This window comes from Pleurodeles waltl, chromosome 1_2, assembly GCF_031143425.1.
Source record: "Pleurodeles waltl isolate 20211129_DDA chromosome 1_2, aPleWal1.hap1.20221129, whole genome shotgun sequence".
Lineage (NCBI taxonomy): Eukaryota > Metazoa > Chordata > Amphibia > Caudata > Salamandridae > Pleurodeles > Pleurodeles waltl.
Window position 1 is genome coordinate 737,577,239 of NC_090437.1, and position 18,200 is coordinate 737,595,438.

Here is an 18,200-nt window from a genome sequence, read left to right on the forward strand (position 1 = left end):
CAGCACTTCGGACAGCGTCTCCTGATGTCATCAACTTTCTCCTCACAGCTCTGATTTTTCTCCTCTTGTCATGACTTTTGTATTAGGGTCCCTCAGTCCTTCCCACTAATTGCTAATTGGTCAACCTTATCAGAAGTTATGACTCTAACCTATAGTTTTTGTTTACTGCATCTACACGTTTACTTAGGATTCAAGTTCAATTAGTTTGATTGGTTCTTCTGTTGATGAGAACGTCATCCGGCTCTTCAGGTAACTAAATTGTTGCACAATTGTTTTAGTCAGAGCTTCCATTGTTCAAGTCCTGGGGAAGTGCGTTTAGCCTACACTTCACATAATGGTATCACATTGTCTTCATCGTCTCCTGTCTGCTGGTACATTGCAGAATGTGCTAGCAGAGCCATCTCAACTCTGCACAGTTCAAGGTCCTTCTTCCGAGTTCCAGTCCTCGCAAGCCTTGTCGCGTCTTCATGTTAGAGCAGGCAAGGCCCAGTGAAACCAGGCCTTTAATTTGGCTAAGTTAAGAATGCAAATTAACACAAAACATGGGTTATACATCCAAGTATGACATAGTAATACATTTTACATGAACATTTTCATTATTTAGTATCTTGTTAATACACATGGTGACCACTTCCCGTGGGCACATTTTGCTTACACACTTTATTTTCAGATATTAGTTTCTTTATCGAATTTTCACATTAATAAACGCAGGCAAATCATTAGAAATTTCTTATATTCGCATATCTGCTCCATCAGTCCCTCCTCTGATGACTAAATATGTCATCACACCTTTCCTTGTCAACATTTCATAGATTGGTTTCGGATATATTTTGATTTCTTCTCCTTGTATTTTTTGCCACATTTTAAATGCATCCTATAATCCTAGTATGATAATAATCACAATTAGTATTCCTTGGACAATTTTCCATAGTATCCCACCCCAAATTTGACTAAACCAATTTCCCACAGAAACAAATCAATTAACATCCTTTTTCCAAACTCCTGGCTCTTTTAATTCTTTCAAATCCTTACTTGCATTAGTTAAATTAGTAAGTAAATCTTTTATCTTTCTCGTTCTCAGGAATATACGAACAACAGTGCAGTGGATTAATCATTTTACAGACTCCTCCGTCCTTCGCTAATATATCTAAAGCAAGCCTATTCATTCTGAAGCGTCATAGCTCTATCCGCAGCTAATTCAGTGTTTAGCAAAAGTATTGCTCCTGTGAAATTTGTTAGCATATTATCCACAATAGTAGACCATTTTCGTATCTTGTTTGCATTTAATATAACTCCTACAGAATGAATTATTTCCCCCAAAATATCCCCTACGATTGCAGAGGCTGTTTCTCTCTTTTGTCGCATTTGGTGTAATTAAGACACTTTGGGTATCTTCTTTAAATCATCTATCTGATAGATCTTGGGGAAGACTATTCCCAAATAACATGTCCCATACCATCCTCTAGGAAGACTATATTAGGCATTAAGCCCACAAATATAATACATTCCAGGAATCAAAGGGTCTGCACCATTCAGCATAAAAGTCCACTTACTCTGAAATAAAAATACATGCCTACATTCACTCGTTCCCACAAACAAAGTGTCAGTGCATGATTTTGTCCTATATATACCAAGCTTCCCTACATGTAATGCATCTAACCCTAATCTCCCATGTGTTTTAAAAGCAGTGTAAGCATAATCATTTTTGTAAGTTCTTTTCTCTAACCCTTTTTCCAGTTTCTCTTTTAGTGCCTTTCTTCTATCGTCAGTATGCCCTATAAAGCTGTTCTCTATTGGGGTTAATAAGCAGGTTAAATTGTTACGATGCGCATAAGCCGTGCCAAAAGTCAGAGTTGGCTCAAAGAATCCTCTAACTAATACTATATCATGGTCCTTAGCTATCTTACTCAAATATCTAATAATCGGAACAAAGGAAAACACTAAATCATGATTCAAGTAAAAATATTGTATATACTCTTGATTGTAGAATCGGGTTAGTAGCAAACTACAAGTTATGCCACAAGGCAAGCTATGATATGTAACCCTTTCTTCCACAGAGGAAGGGATTTGCGTGCACACAAGACAATTCTTTGCATCCATTGTCTCCACATACTCACTCAACAACCGATAGAAAACGTTAGAAGACAGCTCTCCTCTTGCATTAGTGTAATCATTCAAATATTGTTCATCTAGCTTAAACCTCTCTAAAGCTGTTAGTGTGGTAGTCTCAGATACGGATGTAATATCAACTTCCTTCATCACATGAATAGACATTCCCACAATAATTATTATAAGCAATATTCAACACACAATTGCCATTCCCACACTCAAATATCTACAATACCTAATGTTTTTACTGCTATTATCGAATCCAGCCATGATCTGTAAATAATCAGAAAGTAGAAATAACTCTTAAGTAAGGTGCAACAAGAAAAATCTAAAATATATTTCTTTTTCACAGTTCAGATTCATACGCAAGAACCCTTTTTCCTCCTTTGTCAAATCGGTTAGCAGCTGGTCACATTCAGATTCGCAAATGTCATATCAGGTTATTAGTGTCTCTTCCAGTTAATATTCAACAGTTTTCTCAATTGCTCTTTTGCTTAGCTCAACAACTCAGTCTATTGATTTTCTTCAGGTTGCATTAAAGTACTGACTCAGAACTTCTCTGTCAAAGCAACGGACATGAACTTTTGCTAATCACTTGTCGTGGCATATGCCCACTCAGGACCTGCGTATCTTCGACTTGCTACTCTTTCTTTTCAACTTCCGTTCTCCTGCTAACTCTCCTTCACTTAGTTCGTCTTTTCTTGTAGTGTCTATTTCTTCCTCTATTGTCTCATTTATAACTAAGTCTTTCTTCTTGCCTCTTTGAGATTCAGGCCAGTCGTCTCCCTTTCTTGTGCCTTCTGTTAATAATCTTTTTAAGATCGGACTTTTCTCTTTTCCTTTATCTGTAGTGCCATCTCTTGATGGACCTGCAACGGGTTCAGGAGGAGTCAGATCACTTTGACTTTGATCCGCCTCAACTCATTCCCCCTCAGGTTCTGGCACTTGGTCTCCTTGTGCTTTATTACTATCTGCTTCTGGGAGAACCTCCCCTGTGCTTGGTTCTCCAGTCACCTTCGTTGGATTAAGTTCTTGCTCTGCTCCCTGAGCTTCTGCACCTTCGTCCCTCACTGGTGTAATCGATCCGGTCTTCCACCAGCTCAGAATCCACTTCAAGTTCAGCCTGCTCCGGCTCTGGTTCAGGAAGAACCACTTGCTTTGCTGCTGTTAGTGCTCCCAACAACACTTCTTCATGGTCCTGGGGACTCACCACTCTCTTGGCATGGCTTGCATGTATCCAGTTAGGCAAACCCGCACATTTCACAGCTATTGTAGTTGACAACACCATTTGGTATGGACCTTTCCAACGTGACTCTAGGCAAGTCTTTCGCACATGCTTTTTGATCACGACCCAGTCTCTGGCTCTCAGGTTGTGACCTGGGTCATGGATGGGTGACAGGGTAACAACTTGTACCTACTGAGAAAAAGATCGAACCCCATCAGCCAGACCTTTGCAGTAGTCCAACACCATATCATCTGTAATGTTGACATGAGCATTCGCTGGTATTGCTGGCAACCTCATTGCTCTACCCATGAGAATCTCATGTGGAGAGAGTCCTGTCTTTCTGTCAGGTATATTTTGCTTTGACATCAACACTAAAGGCAATGCATCTGGCCATTTTAGATTTGTTGCAGCACACATTTTGGCAGTTCTTGACTTCAAGGTACCATTAATTTGCTCTACAAGTCCTGATGCTTCTGGACGATAGCTGCAGTGAAGCTTCTGCTCAATGCTCAGTGCTGCACATAAGAGTTTAATCACTTTGTTTTTGAAGTGCTTTGCCCTATCTGATTCTAAAGAGATCAGAAATCTGAACCGAGGTATTAACTCTCTGTGCAATAGTTTTGCAACTGTGAGACTATCATTTCTACGTGTGGGGTATGCTTCAATCCAGTAACTAAACACACACACAGTCACCAACACGTACTTCAGTCGACCACATGCAGGCATCTCAATGAAATCCAATTGCATTCTGCTGAATGGTCCTCCTGCTCTTCCAATGTGTCTCAAATTCACCACCGTCCCTTTTTCCACATTTAGTTGCTGGCAAATCACACATCTGTGACACACTGCTTCTGCTGCTTGCCTGAATTTCGGATTAAACCAATCAACTTTGAACAACCTAACCATGGCATCTATTCCAGTGTGTGCCTGACCATGGTAATATCAGGCCATCTGAGTCAATAGACTATTTGGCAACACCATCTGGCCCTCCTCAGATAACCAGATTTCATCTTACCTTTGTATACATTTTACTTTCGACCACAGCTTTTTCTCTTCCTTGTCTGCATTCTCTTGCAATGTTTTTAACTCTTCTAAAGTGTCAATTATTTTCAAAGCAAAACTTGCACAATTTGCCTCTTCTTCTGGCATTAGTTCCCACTTACCTTTGAACGATATACAGTTCAATGCACAAAACCTTGCGACTTGATCTGCATATCCATTTCCCAAAGAAATATAATCTTGTGTCTTCTGATGTGCACTGCGTTTTACTTCAGCAACTCATTCAGGTAAGTGAATTGCATATAACAACTCTTTTATCCGGTCTCCATTCCTTACTGGTGTTCCAGTTGAGGTCATAAAACCTCTCTGTGAACACAATTAACCAAAATCATGAACAATTCCAAATCCATGTTGACTATCAGTGTAGATTGTGACTCGTAACCTGGTAGAAACATAGCAAGCTCTAGTAAGAGCTATTAGTTCTGCCACTTGAGCAGAACATACTCCTGGAAGCCATGAAGCCTCCAAGGTTCCTGTAACGGTGCATACAGCATATCCTGCTCTCAAGGTGCCAGGCCCATCTCTGAGACATGAACCATCGACAAAGACAATTTGATAATTTTCTTCTAACCGAGTGTCTCTAATGTCAGGCCTTGGTTTTGTGCACAGTTCAGTCACCTCAAGACAATCATGCTCGATATCTTCCTCCTTTTCAATTTCACATGATCACTTGGAAGTAATGTTGCTGAATTCAACACTGCACATCTTTTCAGTGTTACATTTGGAGCTCCCAAGATGCTCATCTCATACCTTGTCAGTCTGGCCCCGTGAAATGTTGTGTTTTCGTCCTTGTCAACAAAATCCCAACAGAATGTGGTACCATTACCGTCGCAGGGTATCCCATGACTACCCCTTCACATTGGGAAAGACTCTGACCAACTGCGGCTACTTCTCGCAGACAACCTGGTAAAGCTGCTGCTACCAGGTCCAAGGTAGCTGAAAAATAAGCTACTGGGCGATAAGCACATCCATGGACCTGTGTCAAAACAGGCAAAGAACAAGCATCACGTTCATGGCAGAACAATGTGAAAGGCTTTGTGTAATCAGGTATTCCCAACGCTGGAGCCCTGCACAAACTCTCTCAATTCAGTGAATGCCTTCATCTGGTCCTCATCTAGAATAATGGGATCTGTAACTCCTTTGTGGGTCAACTGCTGTAGGGGTTTGGCTATCTCAGCAAAATTTGGAATCCACTGTCTACAGTACCCCATCATTCCCAAAAACATGCGTACAACTTTTTGGGAAGTCGGGGGACTTCTCTGCAAAATCATTGTTATCCTTTCTCTGGAGATTATTCTCAACCCTTTCTCAATCTGATGTCCCAAGTATTTGACTGACTTTTGGCAATATTGCAACTTCACAGATGAAACTTTATGTCCAAACTCCCCCAAATGATGCAGTAGGGCAATCGAGTCATGTTTACACTCGTCCCTTGTTTCGGATGCAATTAATAAATTATCAATGTACTGTACAAGAGTCGATTGGCAAGGTAATTCCAACGACTCCAGATTCTTTTTCAAAATCTGATTGAACAGGGATGGTGTACCCTTGTGGAATCCTACACCAGTTATAGACTTTATCTAGGAATTTGAAACTATAAAGAAACTGACTATCCTCATGAAGTGGTATGGAAAAGAAAGCTTGTGACAGATCAACCACTGTGAACCACTCCACATTGCACGGAATCTGAAACAGTATCACTGCTGGATTGGGTACGATCGAGCAGCACTTAACCACCATGTTGTTCACTTTTCGCAAATCTGCACAACTCGTACCTTTCAACATAGCTTTTTCAAACCCATTATCGGTGAATTACATGGTCTACTTAACACTTCCTTCAGAGCTCCTTGTTTAGAAAAGTCTCCAATCATCTGTGCCACATTCATCAGCACATCCTGCATCATGTTATACTAAGGAAGCTTTGGGAATTCAACATTTGGCTTCAAAGTAATTTTGATAGATTCCACTCCTTTAATCAATCCCACTTCCTTTCTTATCAAGTCACAGACTTCCTCTTTCACTGTTCCCTGTAAATCTGCATGCAACTCTTTCATAGTGAACATGGGGAAAACTTCAATCAATGGGCGTTCTTCATAAGCATCATTGAACACCATAGCTGACACCTGCTCCTCTTCATCGTCACTATTTGTTTGGACTTCTATCCCTGCATCTGTACAATTTATAGAGCATGTGGTCTTGCACAACAAATCTCTACCTAGTAAGGACACAGGACTTGAATCCCATACTACGAATTTATGGAGTCCCAAGTAATTTCTGATTCAAATTGCACTGGTTCCGTGATGGGGTTCGTCAATTATCTATTCTCGACTCCCACAACCTGAACTGTCCTGCCTGAAAGAGGCAAATTCAGTACTTCTATGCTCCTCACTGTAGAGTGCGTAGCCCCAGTATCAACTAAGAATGAGACCTTGTGACCCATCACCTTTCCCTCTACAAAAGGCCCTCTATGATCTACTTCTAAGGAAGCAGCAAGAATGCAGGCTCCCTCATCCGAACTGTCTCTCATCCATTCTTCGTTTATTTCATCCTCACTGTGAAATGGGAACTGGTGTACTGTTATTACCATTGTCCTGTCTTTGACCTGTGACCTATTGATTAAGCATAACCTGTTGCTGTTCCATCGGTGCTTGGGGTATTTGCATTTGCTGTCTAGGTACCGTGGAAACCTGCTGCTGTACTGGAGATAATGGAGCAAATTGTGCACGAGGCACCTGCAATTGTTGTATGGGCAAGAAATTCTGTCCCCGATTCCGAGCATTCGGTCTCTCATTTTCGGGATTTTCACAGTTTGAATTGTACAGATATCACCTTGCTGAACCACTTCATCTTGCACCATCAATGGGCACTCCCGCTTCCAGTGTCCCACGTTTCCGCAGAAATGACACAGTAACATCCTTTTCATACCCTGCACATCATTCTGAACAACCACTGTTCCTAAATCTGGACCGCACATCATATCCATTCCGCGCCCTCTGCCCCTTACTTGAGGTTGAAACATGACAGCTCTCTGTTGCGGCGGCATCGGCTGCACTAAAGCTCTTGCGCTCCTGTTTGGGCTGCCTTAATCTGCATCACCATTGCTTTTTCTTTCAATTTCTTTTGTTTCAATTCAATCTCCTCACTACAGTATTTAGCTTATTGCAATACCTCATCAATCAGTTTTTCCTGCCAGCAAATCAAATGACTCTTAATCATCTGTCCTACTTCTGGTCTCAACCTTTCAACAAATCTGAAAAATGCAACATGTCCTTTGGTTCGATTGCTTCCTTGCCTCTGTACTCCTTGAAAGCTTTCAACAGCCTCTCATAGTAAGTATGTAATGACTATTTAGACTCCTGGACTGTTCTATCAATTTGCTGCCAATCAATGTTTTTGGGAGAGATTCTAGTCTTCAAAAACTCAATCACCTTATAATAATTCTTAATTACCTCGGGTGATGGTGCACCTGTAACCTTGTCTCTCTCTGATTCACTCGTTGGCCAGTCTACTGCCCTCTTACACTCGACCCATAGGTTAGCTGGAACAACTATCTCCAATAGTGTGTTCAAGTCTTCCCACAAACATTGAGAAAGTTTCACAAATCTCTGTCTGTTGATACCATTCAACTGGCTTCTCCCTCAACTTGGGATAATCATTCGTAAAAGACAGTATGTCACTCCTGTGCCATGGGACATGAACAAATTTACCCCCTGGGATTTCCCTCATCGGAAGCATTTTAACTGACTCTCCTTTGTCAACTCCTTCCGCCCTTTCCTGGGAATCTCGTTTTCGTTTCTCTTTTTTCTTTGTCCATCTGCCTTCCCATTTTTCTAATGCTCCCCAGATCTGTGCACTCTGCAGCAAATCTCTCAAGTGTGCCTTCATCCCAGCTGATCTCATGTGTTCAAAATCTTTTGCCTCAAAGTCTAATCTGTAACTTTGTCTCAGATGTTTCGTCATTTTAAGATCAATGTCGTGTTTCTCTGCTAATTCCGCCAGCTTCTGATGTATTTTCCCCACTTCTTTTGTAATCCTTGGGCATAAATAACTCAGCTCTTCCTCTGTAAAGGATTCTAACCGATTCAGCCCCATTGTTCCTTCAACTAACTCGTTTGCTTCTATGTTTAATCTCACTTGGTTTCACCTTTTAATACGTTCTGAGAAGTATTTAGACTATCCAGCCAATTATTCAACTGTTGAGCTGTTAACCCTTTGCAATGAAATGCTATTTGCATTCAGGGCTGGTAACTGCTGTGCCACTGTGCCCGAAACTTGCGGTGTCAGAAGTCACAGACTCTGACTTGCGTTTGAGACATTTACCGCATTTGGTAACGCGGCAAGAGGACTAAAACCCATAGAAGATCTAGGTTCATTGAAAGCCTGTCCTGTGGACGATGTCAACTGTGCCGAATCTCCCGCTCCCCTTCTCACAAGACTCTGTGACGTAATTCTGCTCTCCTGTCTCTGTTTGCTTCTGTGCATATAAGGGTACAGCTGGACCAACAGTAATTGGTAGCGATATTGCATCTGGGGCTGTTCTAGCACCTGCACCCTGTGTGTGAGTGGCACTCCCATTGCCTGATTCATAACTCGTGTGAAATCAGCCGGTGTTCCTGTCAGTGGTGTATATTTTGACAAACCCTGCGCTTGGGCTGAGGGTAGCATCATTGGTGTCGGGTCTGTCTGAATCAACATTGGCTTTGGAAGCGTCTGCTCCCTCAGCACCATAATATTTGAAACAGTCTCAAGAACTGGTACATCTGGATAAATTCTATGTACTGAAGGTGGATGCATCTGTACCTGAGCTGCAATACTAGCTCCTGCAATAGGTGTACTCTGTACTACCCTTGGCAGTTGTCCGCCTTCTGCCTGTCCAGCTCCCCCAGCTCCCTTTGATTGCACAGGAGTAGCTGGATGGGCCGTAGCATTAGTACCCGGACCCCCTGCATAGGTTGTCAAAGGTGGAGGTCTGTCTCTTAACTGTGTAATGAGATCCTCGACATCTGAGTCATCATCATCTACATAGAACTTTTTCCTTTTCTTCTTTCCCCCACTCTCTTCTTCCTTAGCATTGTTCCCTTTTTCTGACTCATCTCCCTCTGTGATTGCTGGGAACATTTTAATCTCTTGCATTGTCACCATCCTCCATCTCTTTTGCTCCCAATCCCATCTAGCTTCCGCTAATGACTTTTCCACTTTCTTCACCCTTCTATTAAATTTCAGTTCCTGCTGCTGTCTGGCTACTAACTCCCAGACTGCTAAAGCATTGAACTGTGCTGGTCTCGGTAATGGCTTCATATCATACAGTGATAATAGCAATTGATCCAAAATTCTCAAATTAAACGTTTTGTGTTCCGGAAACGCTAAAGTCCCTTGATTCTTCGTCAATTTACTCCATTGCTTTAACCAAAGACACAGTGCTACACCTCACTCTGCCATCACAAAATAAGCTGGAGAATCCTCTGGGGGCGGGGGGGTCCGCTCACCCACTGATGCCTTAATATAAGTATCGCCCCTCATTGCACTCTTAAATGCCTTGAAAAATGTATTTTGCCTTTTCTTGTTTACAGTTGATTCAATAAATGAAATGACTTGCTCCTGAGATTCCCTTCGCCCGCATACTCGACCAATTGCCTCTCACGGACGGCTGTCAATCCGGTCACGGCTCTTCTTACCAACCAACCTATCCCAGTGCGGCACACACTGACGTCACACTAACACACAGCGGCTGACAAAGTCTTGCGGCTTGTCCCGCCCAACTCGATTCACTCAACTAATGCAATTTTATTGTGAGCGCCTTTACCAACAATAACTAAAACAACCTTCTGGTTTACTACAGGAAGGGACATAATCGCTTCAGGGACCTTACGGATTTTCACTAATGGCTCTTTTGGCTCTTCAAGCTAATCCTCTTCCTCAGTCCCCCACATTCGCAAGCAAAATTCGACCAGCAAATTTTACTCTCAACTGATCAATGGGTCTGTCCTGATGCACATAGGACTAGCCAAATCTCAGTCGAAACTTCTTTTACTCCACTAAAAAACACACACATGCACACCCCCCCCCCCTGATCAACCTATTAAACCAGACAGATTACAATATATAACCATATGTCTCCTACACTTGTCAATATACTCCGGAGTCTTAGACCACGCAGGGTCCATACATCACCAACAACCACGTGGACCATTTTTTAGCACAAAGCACCACACATATGAAGTTCGACTTCCCTACTCTCACACTCCTACTAAGCTAAATTAGAGTACGCAGACTCCCTACTTTACCTCACATACATCACAATTCACCTGCGATTTGCTTAAGCCTTGTGCAAGCGCAGCCTACCACTTTCATACACTGTAAAAATACTCCGAGAACATACCCAACCTTACCAATGGGATCCGGGATCTAGGAAAGTCATTTCTGGGTTTAAGGGGACAGCATCCTTACTACAATTGCCATTATAAAAAATAAAAAAAAATTCAAACCTCATAAAATACAAACAAGTAAACATAAGTTAAACTACGACCATAACCAATATTCACCACATAACTAGTTCCCCAAGGAAACTAACCATCAAACTGCTAGCGCGCCTGATCCTTAGTAAGTAAATTTACAAGGGGACGTGTATAGGTCGATGAACCTTTTGGATCGCATGGAGTATCCTAGCTATGGGGTAGACTACTGAACCATCAACAACACTAAAATCTAAATCAAACATTAATGAAACCTTATCTAATAAGAAATACCATCACGCTCAAGAAGGTTAATTGTTTTTATTCCCTCTTGGTTATAATTCTAATCAGAAACCTTATTCGCCTTTATCATTAATCAAGCTTTATTAATCATCAGAGAAATGTTATTCATCCAAGAATCACCAAATCAAAGCAACATTAAACTAATACTTTCTCAGCACATTATATAATAATGCAGCAAAGCAATTTTCGTCAGTCAATTGTCACAGTCAGTGTCGCCCTTGTCAGCCTACCTAACCAAGATTAGCATCAGCATGTGGGTCTTCATGCGAAAACAATTAGAAAAACATTAATTTGGAAAAAATCTATCTAAATGAGAAAATACTTTAAAACAACGCAGTTGGTACTTAGACGAAAACGCACACATTAATTTGGTTGCATTATTATAGCTACCTATCCAAGATGGGTCAGCAAAGAGTCAGTCTTCGTCTCCAGGTCATCAGTCATCAGCAAAGTATCAGTCTCACAGAGGGTAAGCCCAATAATAAGCACTTCGGACAGCGTCTCCTGACGTCATCAACTTTCTCCTCACAGCTCTGATTTTTCTCCTCTTGTCATGACTTTTTATTAGGGTCCCTCAGTCCATCCCACTAATTGCTAATTGGTCAACCTTATCAGAAGTTATGACTCTAACATATAGTTTTTGTTTACTGCATCTACACGTTTACTTAGGATTCAAGTTCCATTAGTTTGATTGATTCTTCTGTTGATGAGAACGTCATCTGGCTCTTCAGGTAACAAAATTGTTGCACACAGTTTTTTAGTCAGAGCTTCCATTGTTCAAGTCCTGGGAAAGTGCGTTTAGCCTACACTACACATAATTGTATCAAATTGTTTCATCTCCTGGTACATTGCAGAATGTGCTTGCAGAGCCATCTGAACTCTGCACAGTTCAAGGTACTTCTCTCTAGTTCCAGTCCTCGCAAGCCTTGTCGCGTCTTCACGTTAGAGCAGGCAAGGTCCAATGAAACCAGGCCTTTGCGAATTAACACAAAACATAGGTTATACATCCAAGTATGACATATTAACACATTTTACATGAATATTTTCATTATTTAGCATCTTGTTAATACACATGGTGACCACTCCCCGTAGGCACATTTTGCTTACACACGTTATTTTCAGATAATATTTCTTTATCAAATGTTCTCATTAATAAACACACGCAAGTCATTAGAAATTTCTTATATTAGCATATCTGCTCCATCACTGACAAAGAGGGACACTCATCTGTGATGGGGCTAAGGCTGGTTCTGGTGACCAGAAAAGATGCGTTGGGTAGGAGAGCAGGGATGTAGTGTGAAGTTGAAGTGGGAGAAAAAAAAAGATTTCGGCAACAGAAATATGGGGCGGTAACGTCAAAAACAATTACATTTTTGGAGGAAATTCCCCAGAGTGAGTAAGAGCGAGGAGTGTGTAGGATTGGGAGGAGACGAGAGTCCGGCAGAGAGGATAAGAAGTCTGCCTATCTTAGAGTGCGGTTGATAAGACCGTTAAGCACCAAGCTATAGTGAGGTATGTTAATTTAAAATATGTAGACTGTCTGTCACAGAAAATTAACTGTCAGGGCATTAGAAAATTACTAATGGGAGCATGGATCATCTCAGCGATCAGTACAACTGGTCTATATTGCTTATATAGTGGTCAGTCATCATCTACATTGTGATATATTTTGAAGAGGAGGATATTCATCTCTTCCCAAAAACGAAATAGTGGGAAGGTGGAGTAAGAGTTCTGGATTCTTGGGGGCGCAGCTATAGGTTTGGCCAACGGTTTTATTGACGTTACATGAAATTTCCAATTGCTGTTCATCCTTGCTGAGTCGTGATTTAATGGCTTATGAGATTCGAAGATCACCTGCCAGTAATTGTGGGGTTTTAGTTTACTTTGTATGTAGGTGGCTTTTTAAAATGTGAAGAGCAATGAGGGGGTTGCTGGCGCTGTTAGGTTGAGTCTAGAATATTGTGGTTAAGTTGCTGTGAAGATTAAATTAGATTTCCTTTTGCAGGTTGAATTGATTTCAAAGTTGCAAGTTGGATTTCAGGAGACGTGTCAGGAGTGCTTCCATAATACGGCATATAAAAGATTGGTGCCCATAAAATAAGTTGTAAATCGAATTCTGCATATGGTTGCTTGATTTTCTGCAGTAATCATTTTGATCATTTTCGGTTTTTAGTGTGCAAGTCTCAAATTAATTTGCTGTTCCCCTGGGGAAAACTGATTTTTCACTATTACGCTACTCCTTATGGCTTTCTTTCAGAAAGTTCACCATGTTAAATCCATCCCTACTGGGCTTGGCACGGGGTTACACCGAATGAGGCCCATTGCTACTGTATTTGACAATCATTTACCATGTCTAAAGCAACACAGCTGCTTCGCAGATGGAGTAACAACTGCTGACGAATAAAATGCCTGTGAAGACCAGTTAACAGCAACATAGGGAAGCCCCTCCCGCAATAGGGCATTCAATTTAGTTTTGTTAATTACATAAACTCTAGCACACAGCTAAAGCTGCGTTTCGTTTCAGCCTAAAAGCTGGTGAAAAACCAATGCAGACACATTTTAAATTCGAAATTTGAACAGACGGTGATAACATTTTTCCACAAGCTTAAAATCTTTTTACTTAATAGGTTATCACCCTAATTTTAACAGTGTCTGGAATCCATCTGTTCCTGGACGAGTGCCATTGTTGTGCCCCAGATACCGCTTGCTCTTTTAGCAGGCCGAGAAGACCTAGCCATGTCCACGTTTAAAACTAATCATACAAGCCCTCCGAGAATTATCTGTCACTTTAATTATGTTCCACACTACTGCATCTAGGGACAGTTGTTTTTCTCCAGAAAAATACTTGAATGATTCGGGCCTTGGTGAGTATCCTAGGACAGTGGTTCCCAACCTTTGGTCCGGTGAACACTGGGGCCAAGAAGCCTCCTCAGGGGTTCCTCGACGGCTTTGAAAATTATTGAATAATATTAGCAGATTAATAAAGTGTAAATAAATAGTGTCTAAATACACAACTGAAAATGTTAAAATGTAGAGTAAATGTCAAGTAATTTGAAATTGAAGTCTAAACATTAAATTAGTATCCTCAAATTGATTTCTGGGAGCAGTGCAGGTGCATCAAACAGAATATAGTATGGGCGATGTGTGGCTTCAATTGAATTTAGAAAAGCTCCGACCTTCATATTAAAATAAAACATGTTACTGTTTTATTTATATATGTTGGCAAATTATATAAAATGTATGTGTTTGATAGAATGCTTGTTTATGTATTTTTGTGTATTGTTTTGCGGTTGTTAGACATTTCATCCTTGGCGTGGTCTCCCTTAACTTTTTGCCTCTGTTCCCCAGGTTGTTGATGTGTGCTGGACTCAGATTTGACTGTTTTTGTTACTCTGGGCACTTTACCAGTGCTAACCAGTGCTAAAGTGCAAGTGCTCCTTTATAAAATGTGTATGTAATTGGCTTATCCATGATTGGCATATTTAATTTACTAGTAAGTCCCTAATAAAGTACATTAGAGGTGCCAGGGCCTGTAAATCAAATGCTACTAGTGGGCCTGTAGCACTGGTTGTGCCACCCACATAAGTAGCTCTGTAATCATGTCTCAGACCTGCCATTGCAGTGTCTGTGTGTGCAGTTTTAACTGTAAATTCGACTTGGCAAGTGTACCCACTTGCCAGGCCTAAACCTTCCCCTTTCTTACATGTCAGCCACTACTAAGGGAGGCCCTAGGTAGCCCCAAGGGCAGGGTGCAGTGAATTGTTAAGGTAGGACATATAGTAATGTGTTTTATATGTCCTGACAGTGAAATATTGCTAAACTTGTTTTTCACTGTTGCAAGGCCTGTCCCTCTCATAGGTTAACATGGGGGCTACCTTTAAATCTGATTAAAGTGTAGATTCCCTTTGGGAGCGGAAGGACATGGAGTTTGGGGTTTCTGAGCTCACAATTTAAAAATACATCTTTTAGTAAAGTTGATTTTGCGATTGTGTGTTTGAAAATGCCACTTTTAGAAAGTGAGCATTTTCTTGTTTATACCATTTCTGTGACTCTGCCTGTTTGTGGATTCCCTGTCTGGGTCAGTTTGACAGTTGGGCTGGTTGCACCTCACACTAGACAGTGACACAAAGGGAGCTGGGGTGCAGCCTGCATATCCTGATGAGCCAGCTGTGATAGGAGGGAGGGGAGGAGTAGTCACTCACACCTGAAAGGGCTGTACCTGCACTCTCACAATGCAGTCCCCAACCTCCTGGTGAGTGTCTGGGGCCTGGCCTGGGCAAGGCAGGATTTCACATTCAAAATAGACTTTACTTTGAAGTAGGCCTACTTCAAAGGAGAAATTGGGTATAAGAAGGGCACCCAAAACCATAGACTTTGGAACACTTCTGGAAACAAGAGGACCCTCTGCCTGGAGAACGGCTGAAGAGCTGAGCAAGAAGAGCTGCCCAGCCTGTGACTGTGCTTTGTGGAGCTATCCTGCAGTTGCTGCTTCTGCCAGAGTAAGAGGGCAAAGACTGGACTTTGTGTGCCTTCCATCTTGAGAAGAACTCTCCAAGGGCTTGATTTAGAGCTTGCCTCCTGTTGTTTGAAGTCTCGGGGACAGCAAAGTCTTCTCTCTTCAGCACCTGGAGTCTCTTGAGAGACTCATACTCTGCCCTGTGATGCCCATCCAGTTCCTGGGACCCTGAAAGGAGAAGCTGGCAGCCTAAAGAAAAGGAAATCCACGCACAGAGCACCTTGCGGGGAAAAGATTGACGCAACTCCGATCTGCTGCTGAAGAAACGACTCTCCGCGGCTGAAAATCGACGCTCATTGAAGAATCGACGCACGGAGCAGGAGAAATGACGGGCAGCATCGCTGACGGAGGCTGGGAGATTCCAACCCTCACTGCGTGCTTCTCGGATCATCTTGCGGCTGGATTTCCAACGCAAGTACCGCTGGGCGCGTAAATACAATGCAAGGCCTGCCCGGACCCGAGAGTGCTGACCAGATCGATGCATCGCTCTCCTGCGGAGAGAAGGAATGACGCGCCTTGACCCGACGAAAGGAGAAACGACGCAAGGTCCCGCTCGTGAGTGGAATCGACGCATCGCAAGCCCTTTTGACGCACACTCGCCCGTGCAGGGTTATTTTTGATGCACCCAAGGTACATTTTTCATGCTAACAGTGTTAGTGTGTGTTTGTGGATTTTTGTTGTTTTGGTATTGTTTTGTTTAGATAAATATTCTTTTTCTAAACCTACGTTGTCATTTTGTTCTGTTTTCATTAAGTTACTGTGTGTGTTGGTACAAATACTTTACACCTAGCACTCTGAAGTCAAGCTACCAAGAGGGTAAGCAGGGGTTAGCTGAGGGTGATTCTCTTTTACTCTGATTAGAGTGAGGGTCCTTACCTGAACAGGGGGTAACCTGACTGTCAACCAAAGACCCCATTTCTAACAGCGGTACAAATCATGGACAATGTTTAGGCCGGAGTTCCCGGCTAGGCTACTAGTTGATGACTCAGTAGGGGGGGTCTCTTGGTTCTACTAATGATAAAGTGGGGGTCCACAAAAGTCAAAAGGTTGGGAACCACTGCCCCAGGAAACTGTGGAAACGGTGGTCAGTCCTCTCAGAAGCCTTCACCACAATCTGCTGGTGAAACCAGGTTGCATTGAATAAAGAAAGACAATCTTGTGCTTAATGTTGGACAAAATGATTTCAAAGACCTGTCCTGTTTTAACCTGGTGTTATTTTGGCGTTTCCTCCTAGCTTAACTGGTGGTCATACAGCCTGAACACATGGCCGACCCCAGCGGAGCCAGTATAGAATAGTTACTCCAGCTGTCTTTTTGGGTAGCACACACAATAAAGATCTGTTTTTCCCTCCTAAAATCTAACCCCTGTTTCCGTGGTATTATGCACGAGTAACTACTCTAGTGTGGTCTACTATGGGATTACTCATTTTTTGGAGAAAAATAAACTTTCCCAGAATACTTCTAACGTTAGCTCTGAGTACACACTTCCACTGTTCAAAGGCAATTCTACTGGGTGCCCTTATGAAGGCACACCGAGTTAGAAGTCATCAATAGTTATTAGTCCCAGTGCTTTAAATGGGCCGGTACTGTTAACAGCATTTTTTTTTTTTTTGTGCGAGGGGGAGTACCTACACTTCTCAAGAAAAATGTAATACTTTTCATTGGAGAGTACCAACACTTCTCAGAAACAACGCAGGTACTCTGATACAGAGTACCTGCAATTCGACTTTTCCATCTCAAGCACTGATTAGTCCTATCCTGACAGGCCACCTTTACTTCGTACGAAACTTTGCTTCTGTTAACAGCCTTCCCAACGTCTCTACTTCACGCTTTTTCCTACATGGCATTTTGTCTGTGGGACACTCACAATTTACAAGCTCTTCTTTTCCTTTTATCTAAAAACTTGCATCTTTCTGTTATGTCTCAGCTCATTCACTAGACATCTCTGCAGTAGCCTATTCCCTGGTGTGTTATCCCACCATAAAACGTAACTAGCCACTAATCAGTGGGAAGGTAGCCTTATATTATTTATTAGGGATTATTTTATTAAAATTGTTTAAAGAGTCCTCTACTTACTTGTTAATAGTAAATGTATGTAATAAGTTTTTAGTTTATTATTCTCAGTGAATTCCCTTCGAAGCAACAGCGTTGCTTTCATTAAATGGTTTAGGTTTTTTTTCTGTCACATCATAATGCAAGCAAAATCTTTTTTTATTTAATTCTTGAGTTTGCTTGCATTGTTTTAATAGTTGTTTACTCTGTAGGCCTGTGACTTGTGTTTATTGTCATGAGCAATATACCCTTTCCTTTTAAGAGAAAATCACTAAAACCTTCAGTGCCATAAGCTCGTCACACAAGTTATTCTGTTTTTTTTCTTACAGACAACAGTCGGCAGAGGATCTTGCAAGAGTGCCTGTTAATTCTACGAGCAATATCCTGAATAAATTGTTGCTGACTTACGACCCGAGAATACGGCCTAATTTCAAAGGTTGGTGATGATAGAGTACAGTTTACGTACCCAGTGTTTATTTTTTCAG

General features: G+C 41.8%; 1 protein-coding gene across 5 annotated transcripts in view; it reads left to right on the top strand.

Moving 5' to 3' along the window:
* The window catches only part of GLRB (glycine receptor beta), a 175,814-nt gene that overhangs the window by 58,685 nt on the left and 98,929 nt on the right, over positions 1-18,200 (top strand). For all 5 annotated transcript variants that reach the window (XR_011205449.1, XM_069243183.1, XM_069243207.1 and 2 more), the window contains exon 3: positions 18,045-18,151. Coding sequence is in view for 4 of the 5 variants with exons in the window: in XM_069243183.1 (XP_069099284.1) it covers positions 18,045-18,151 (107 nt within the window). In the remaining variant the exon portion in view is untranslated. The remainder of the gene's footprint in view (positions 1-18,044; positions 18,152-18,200) is intronic.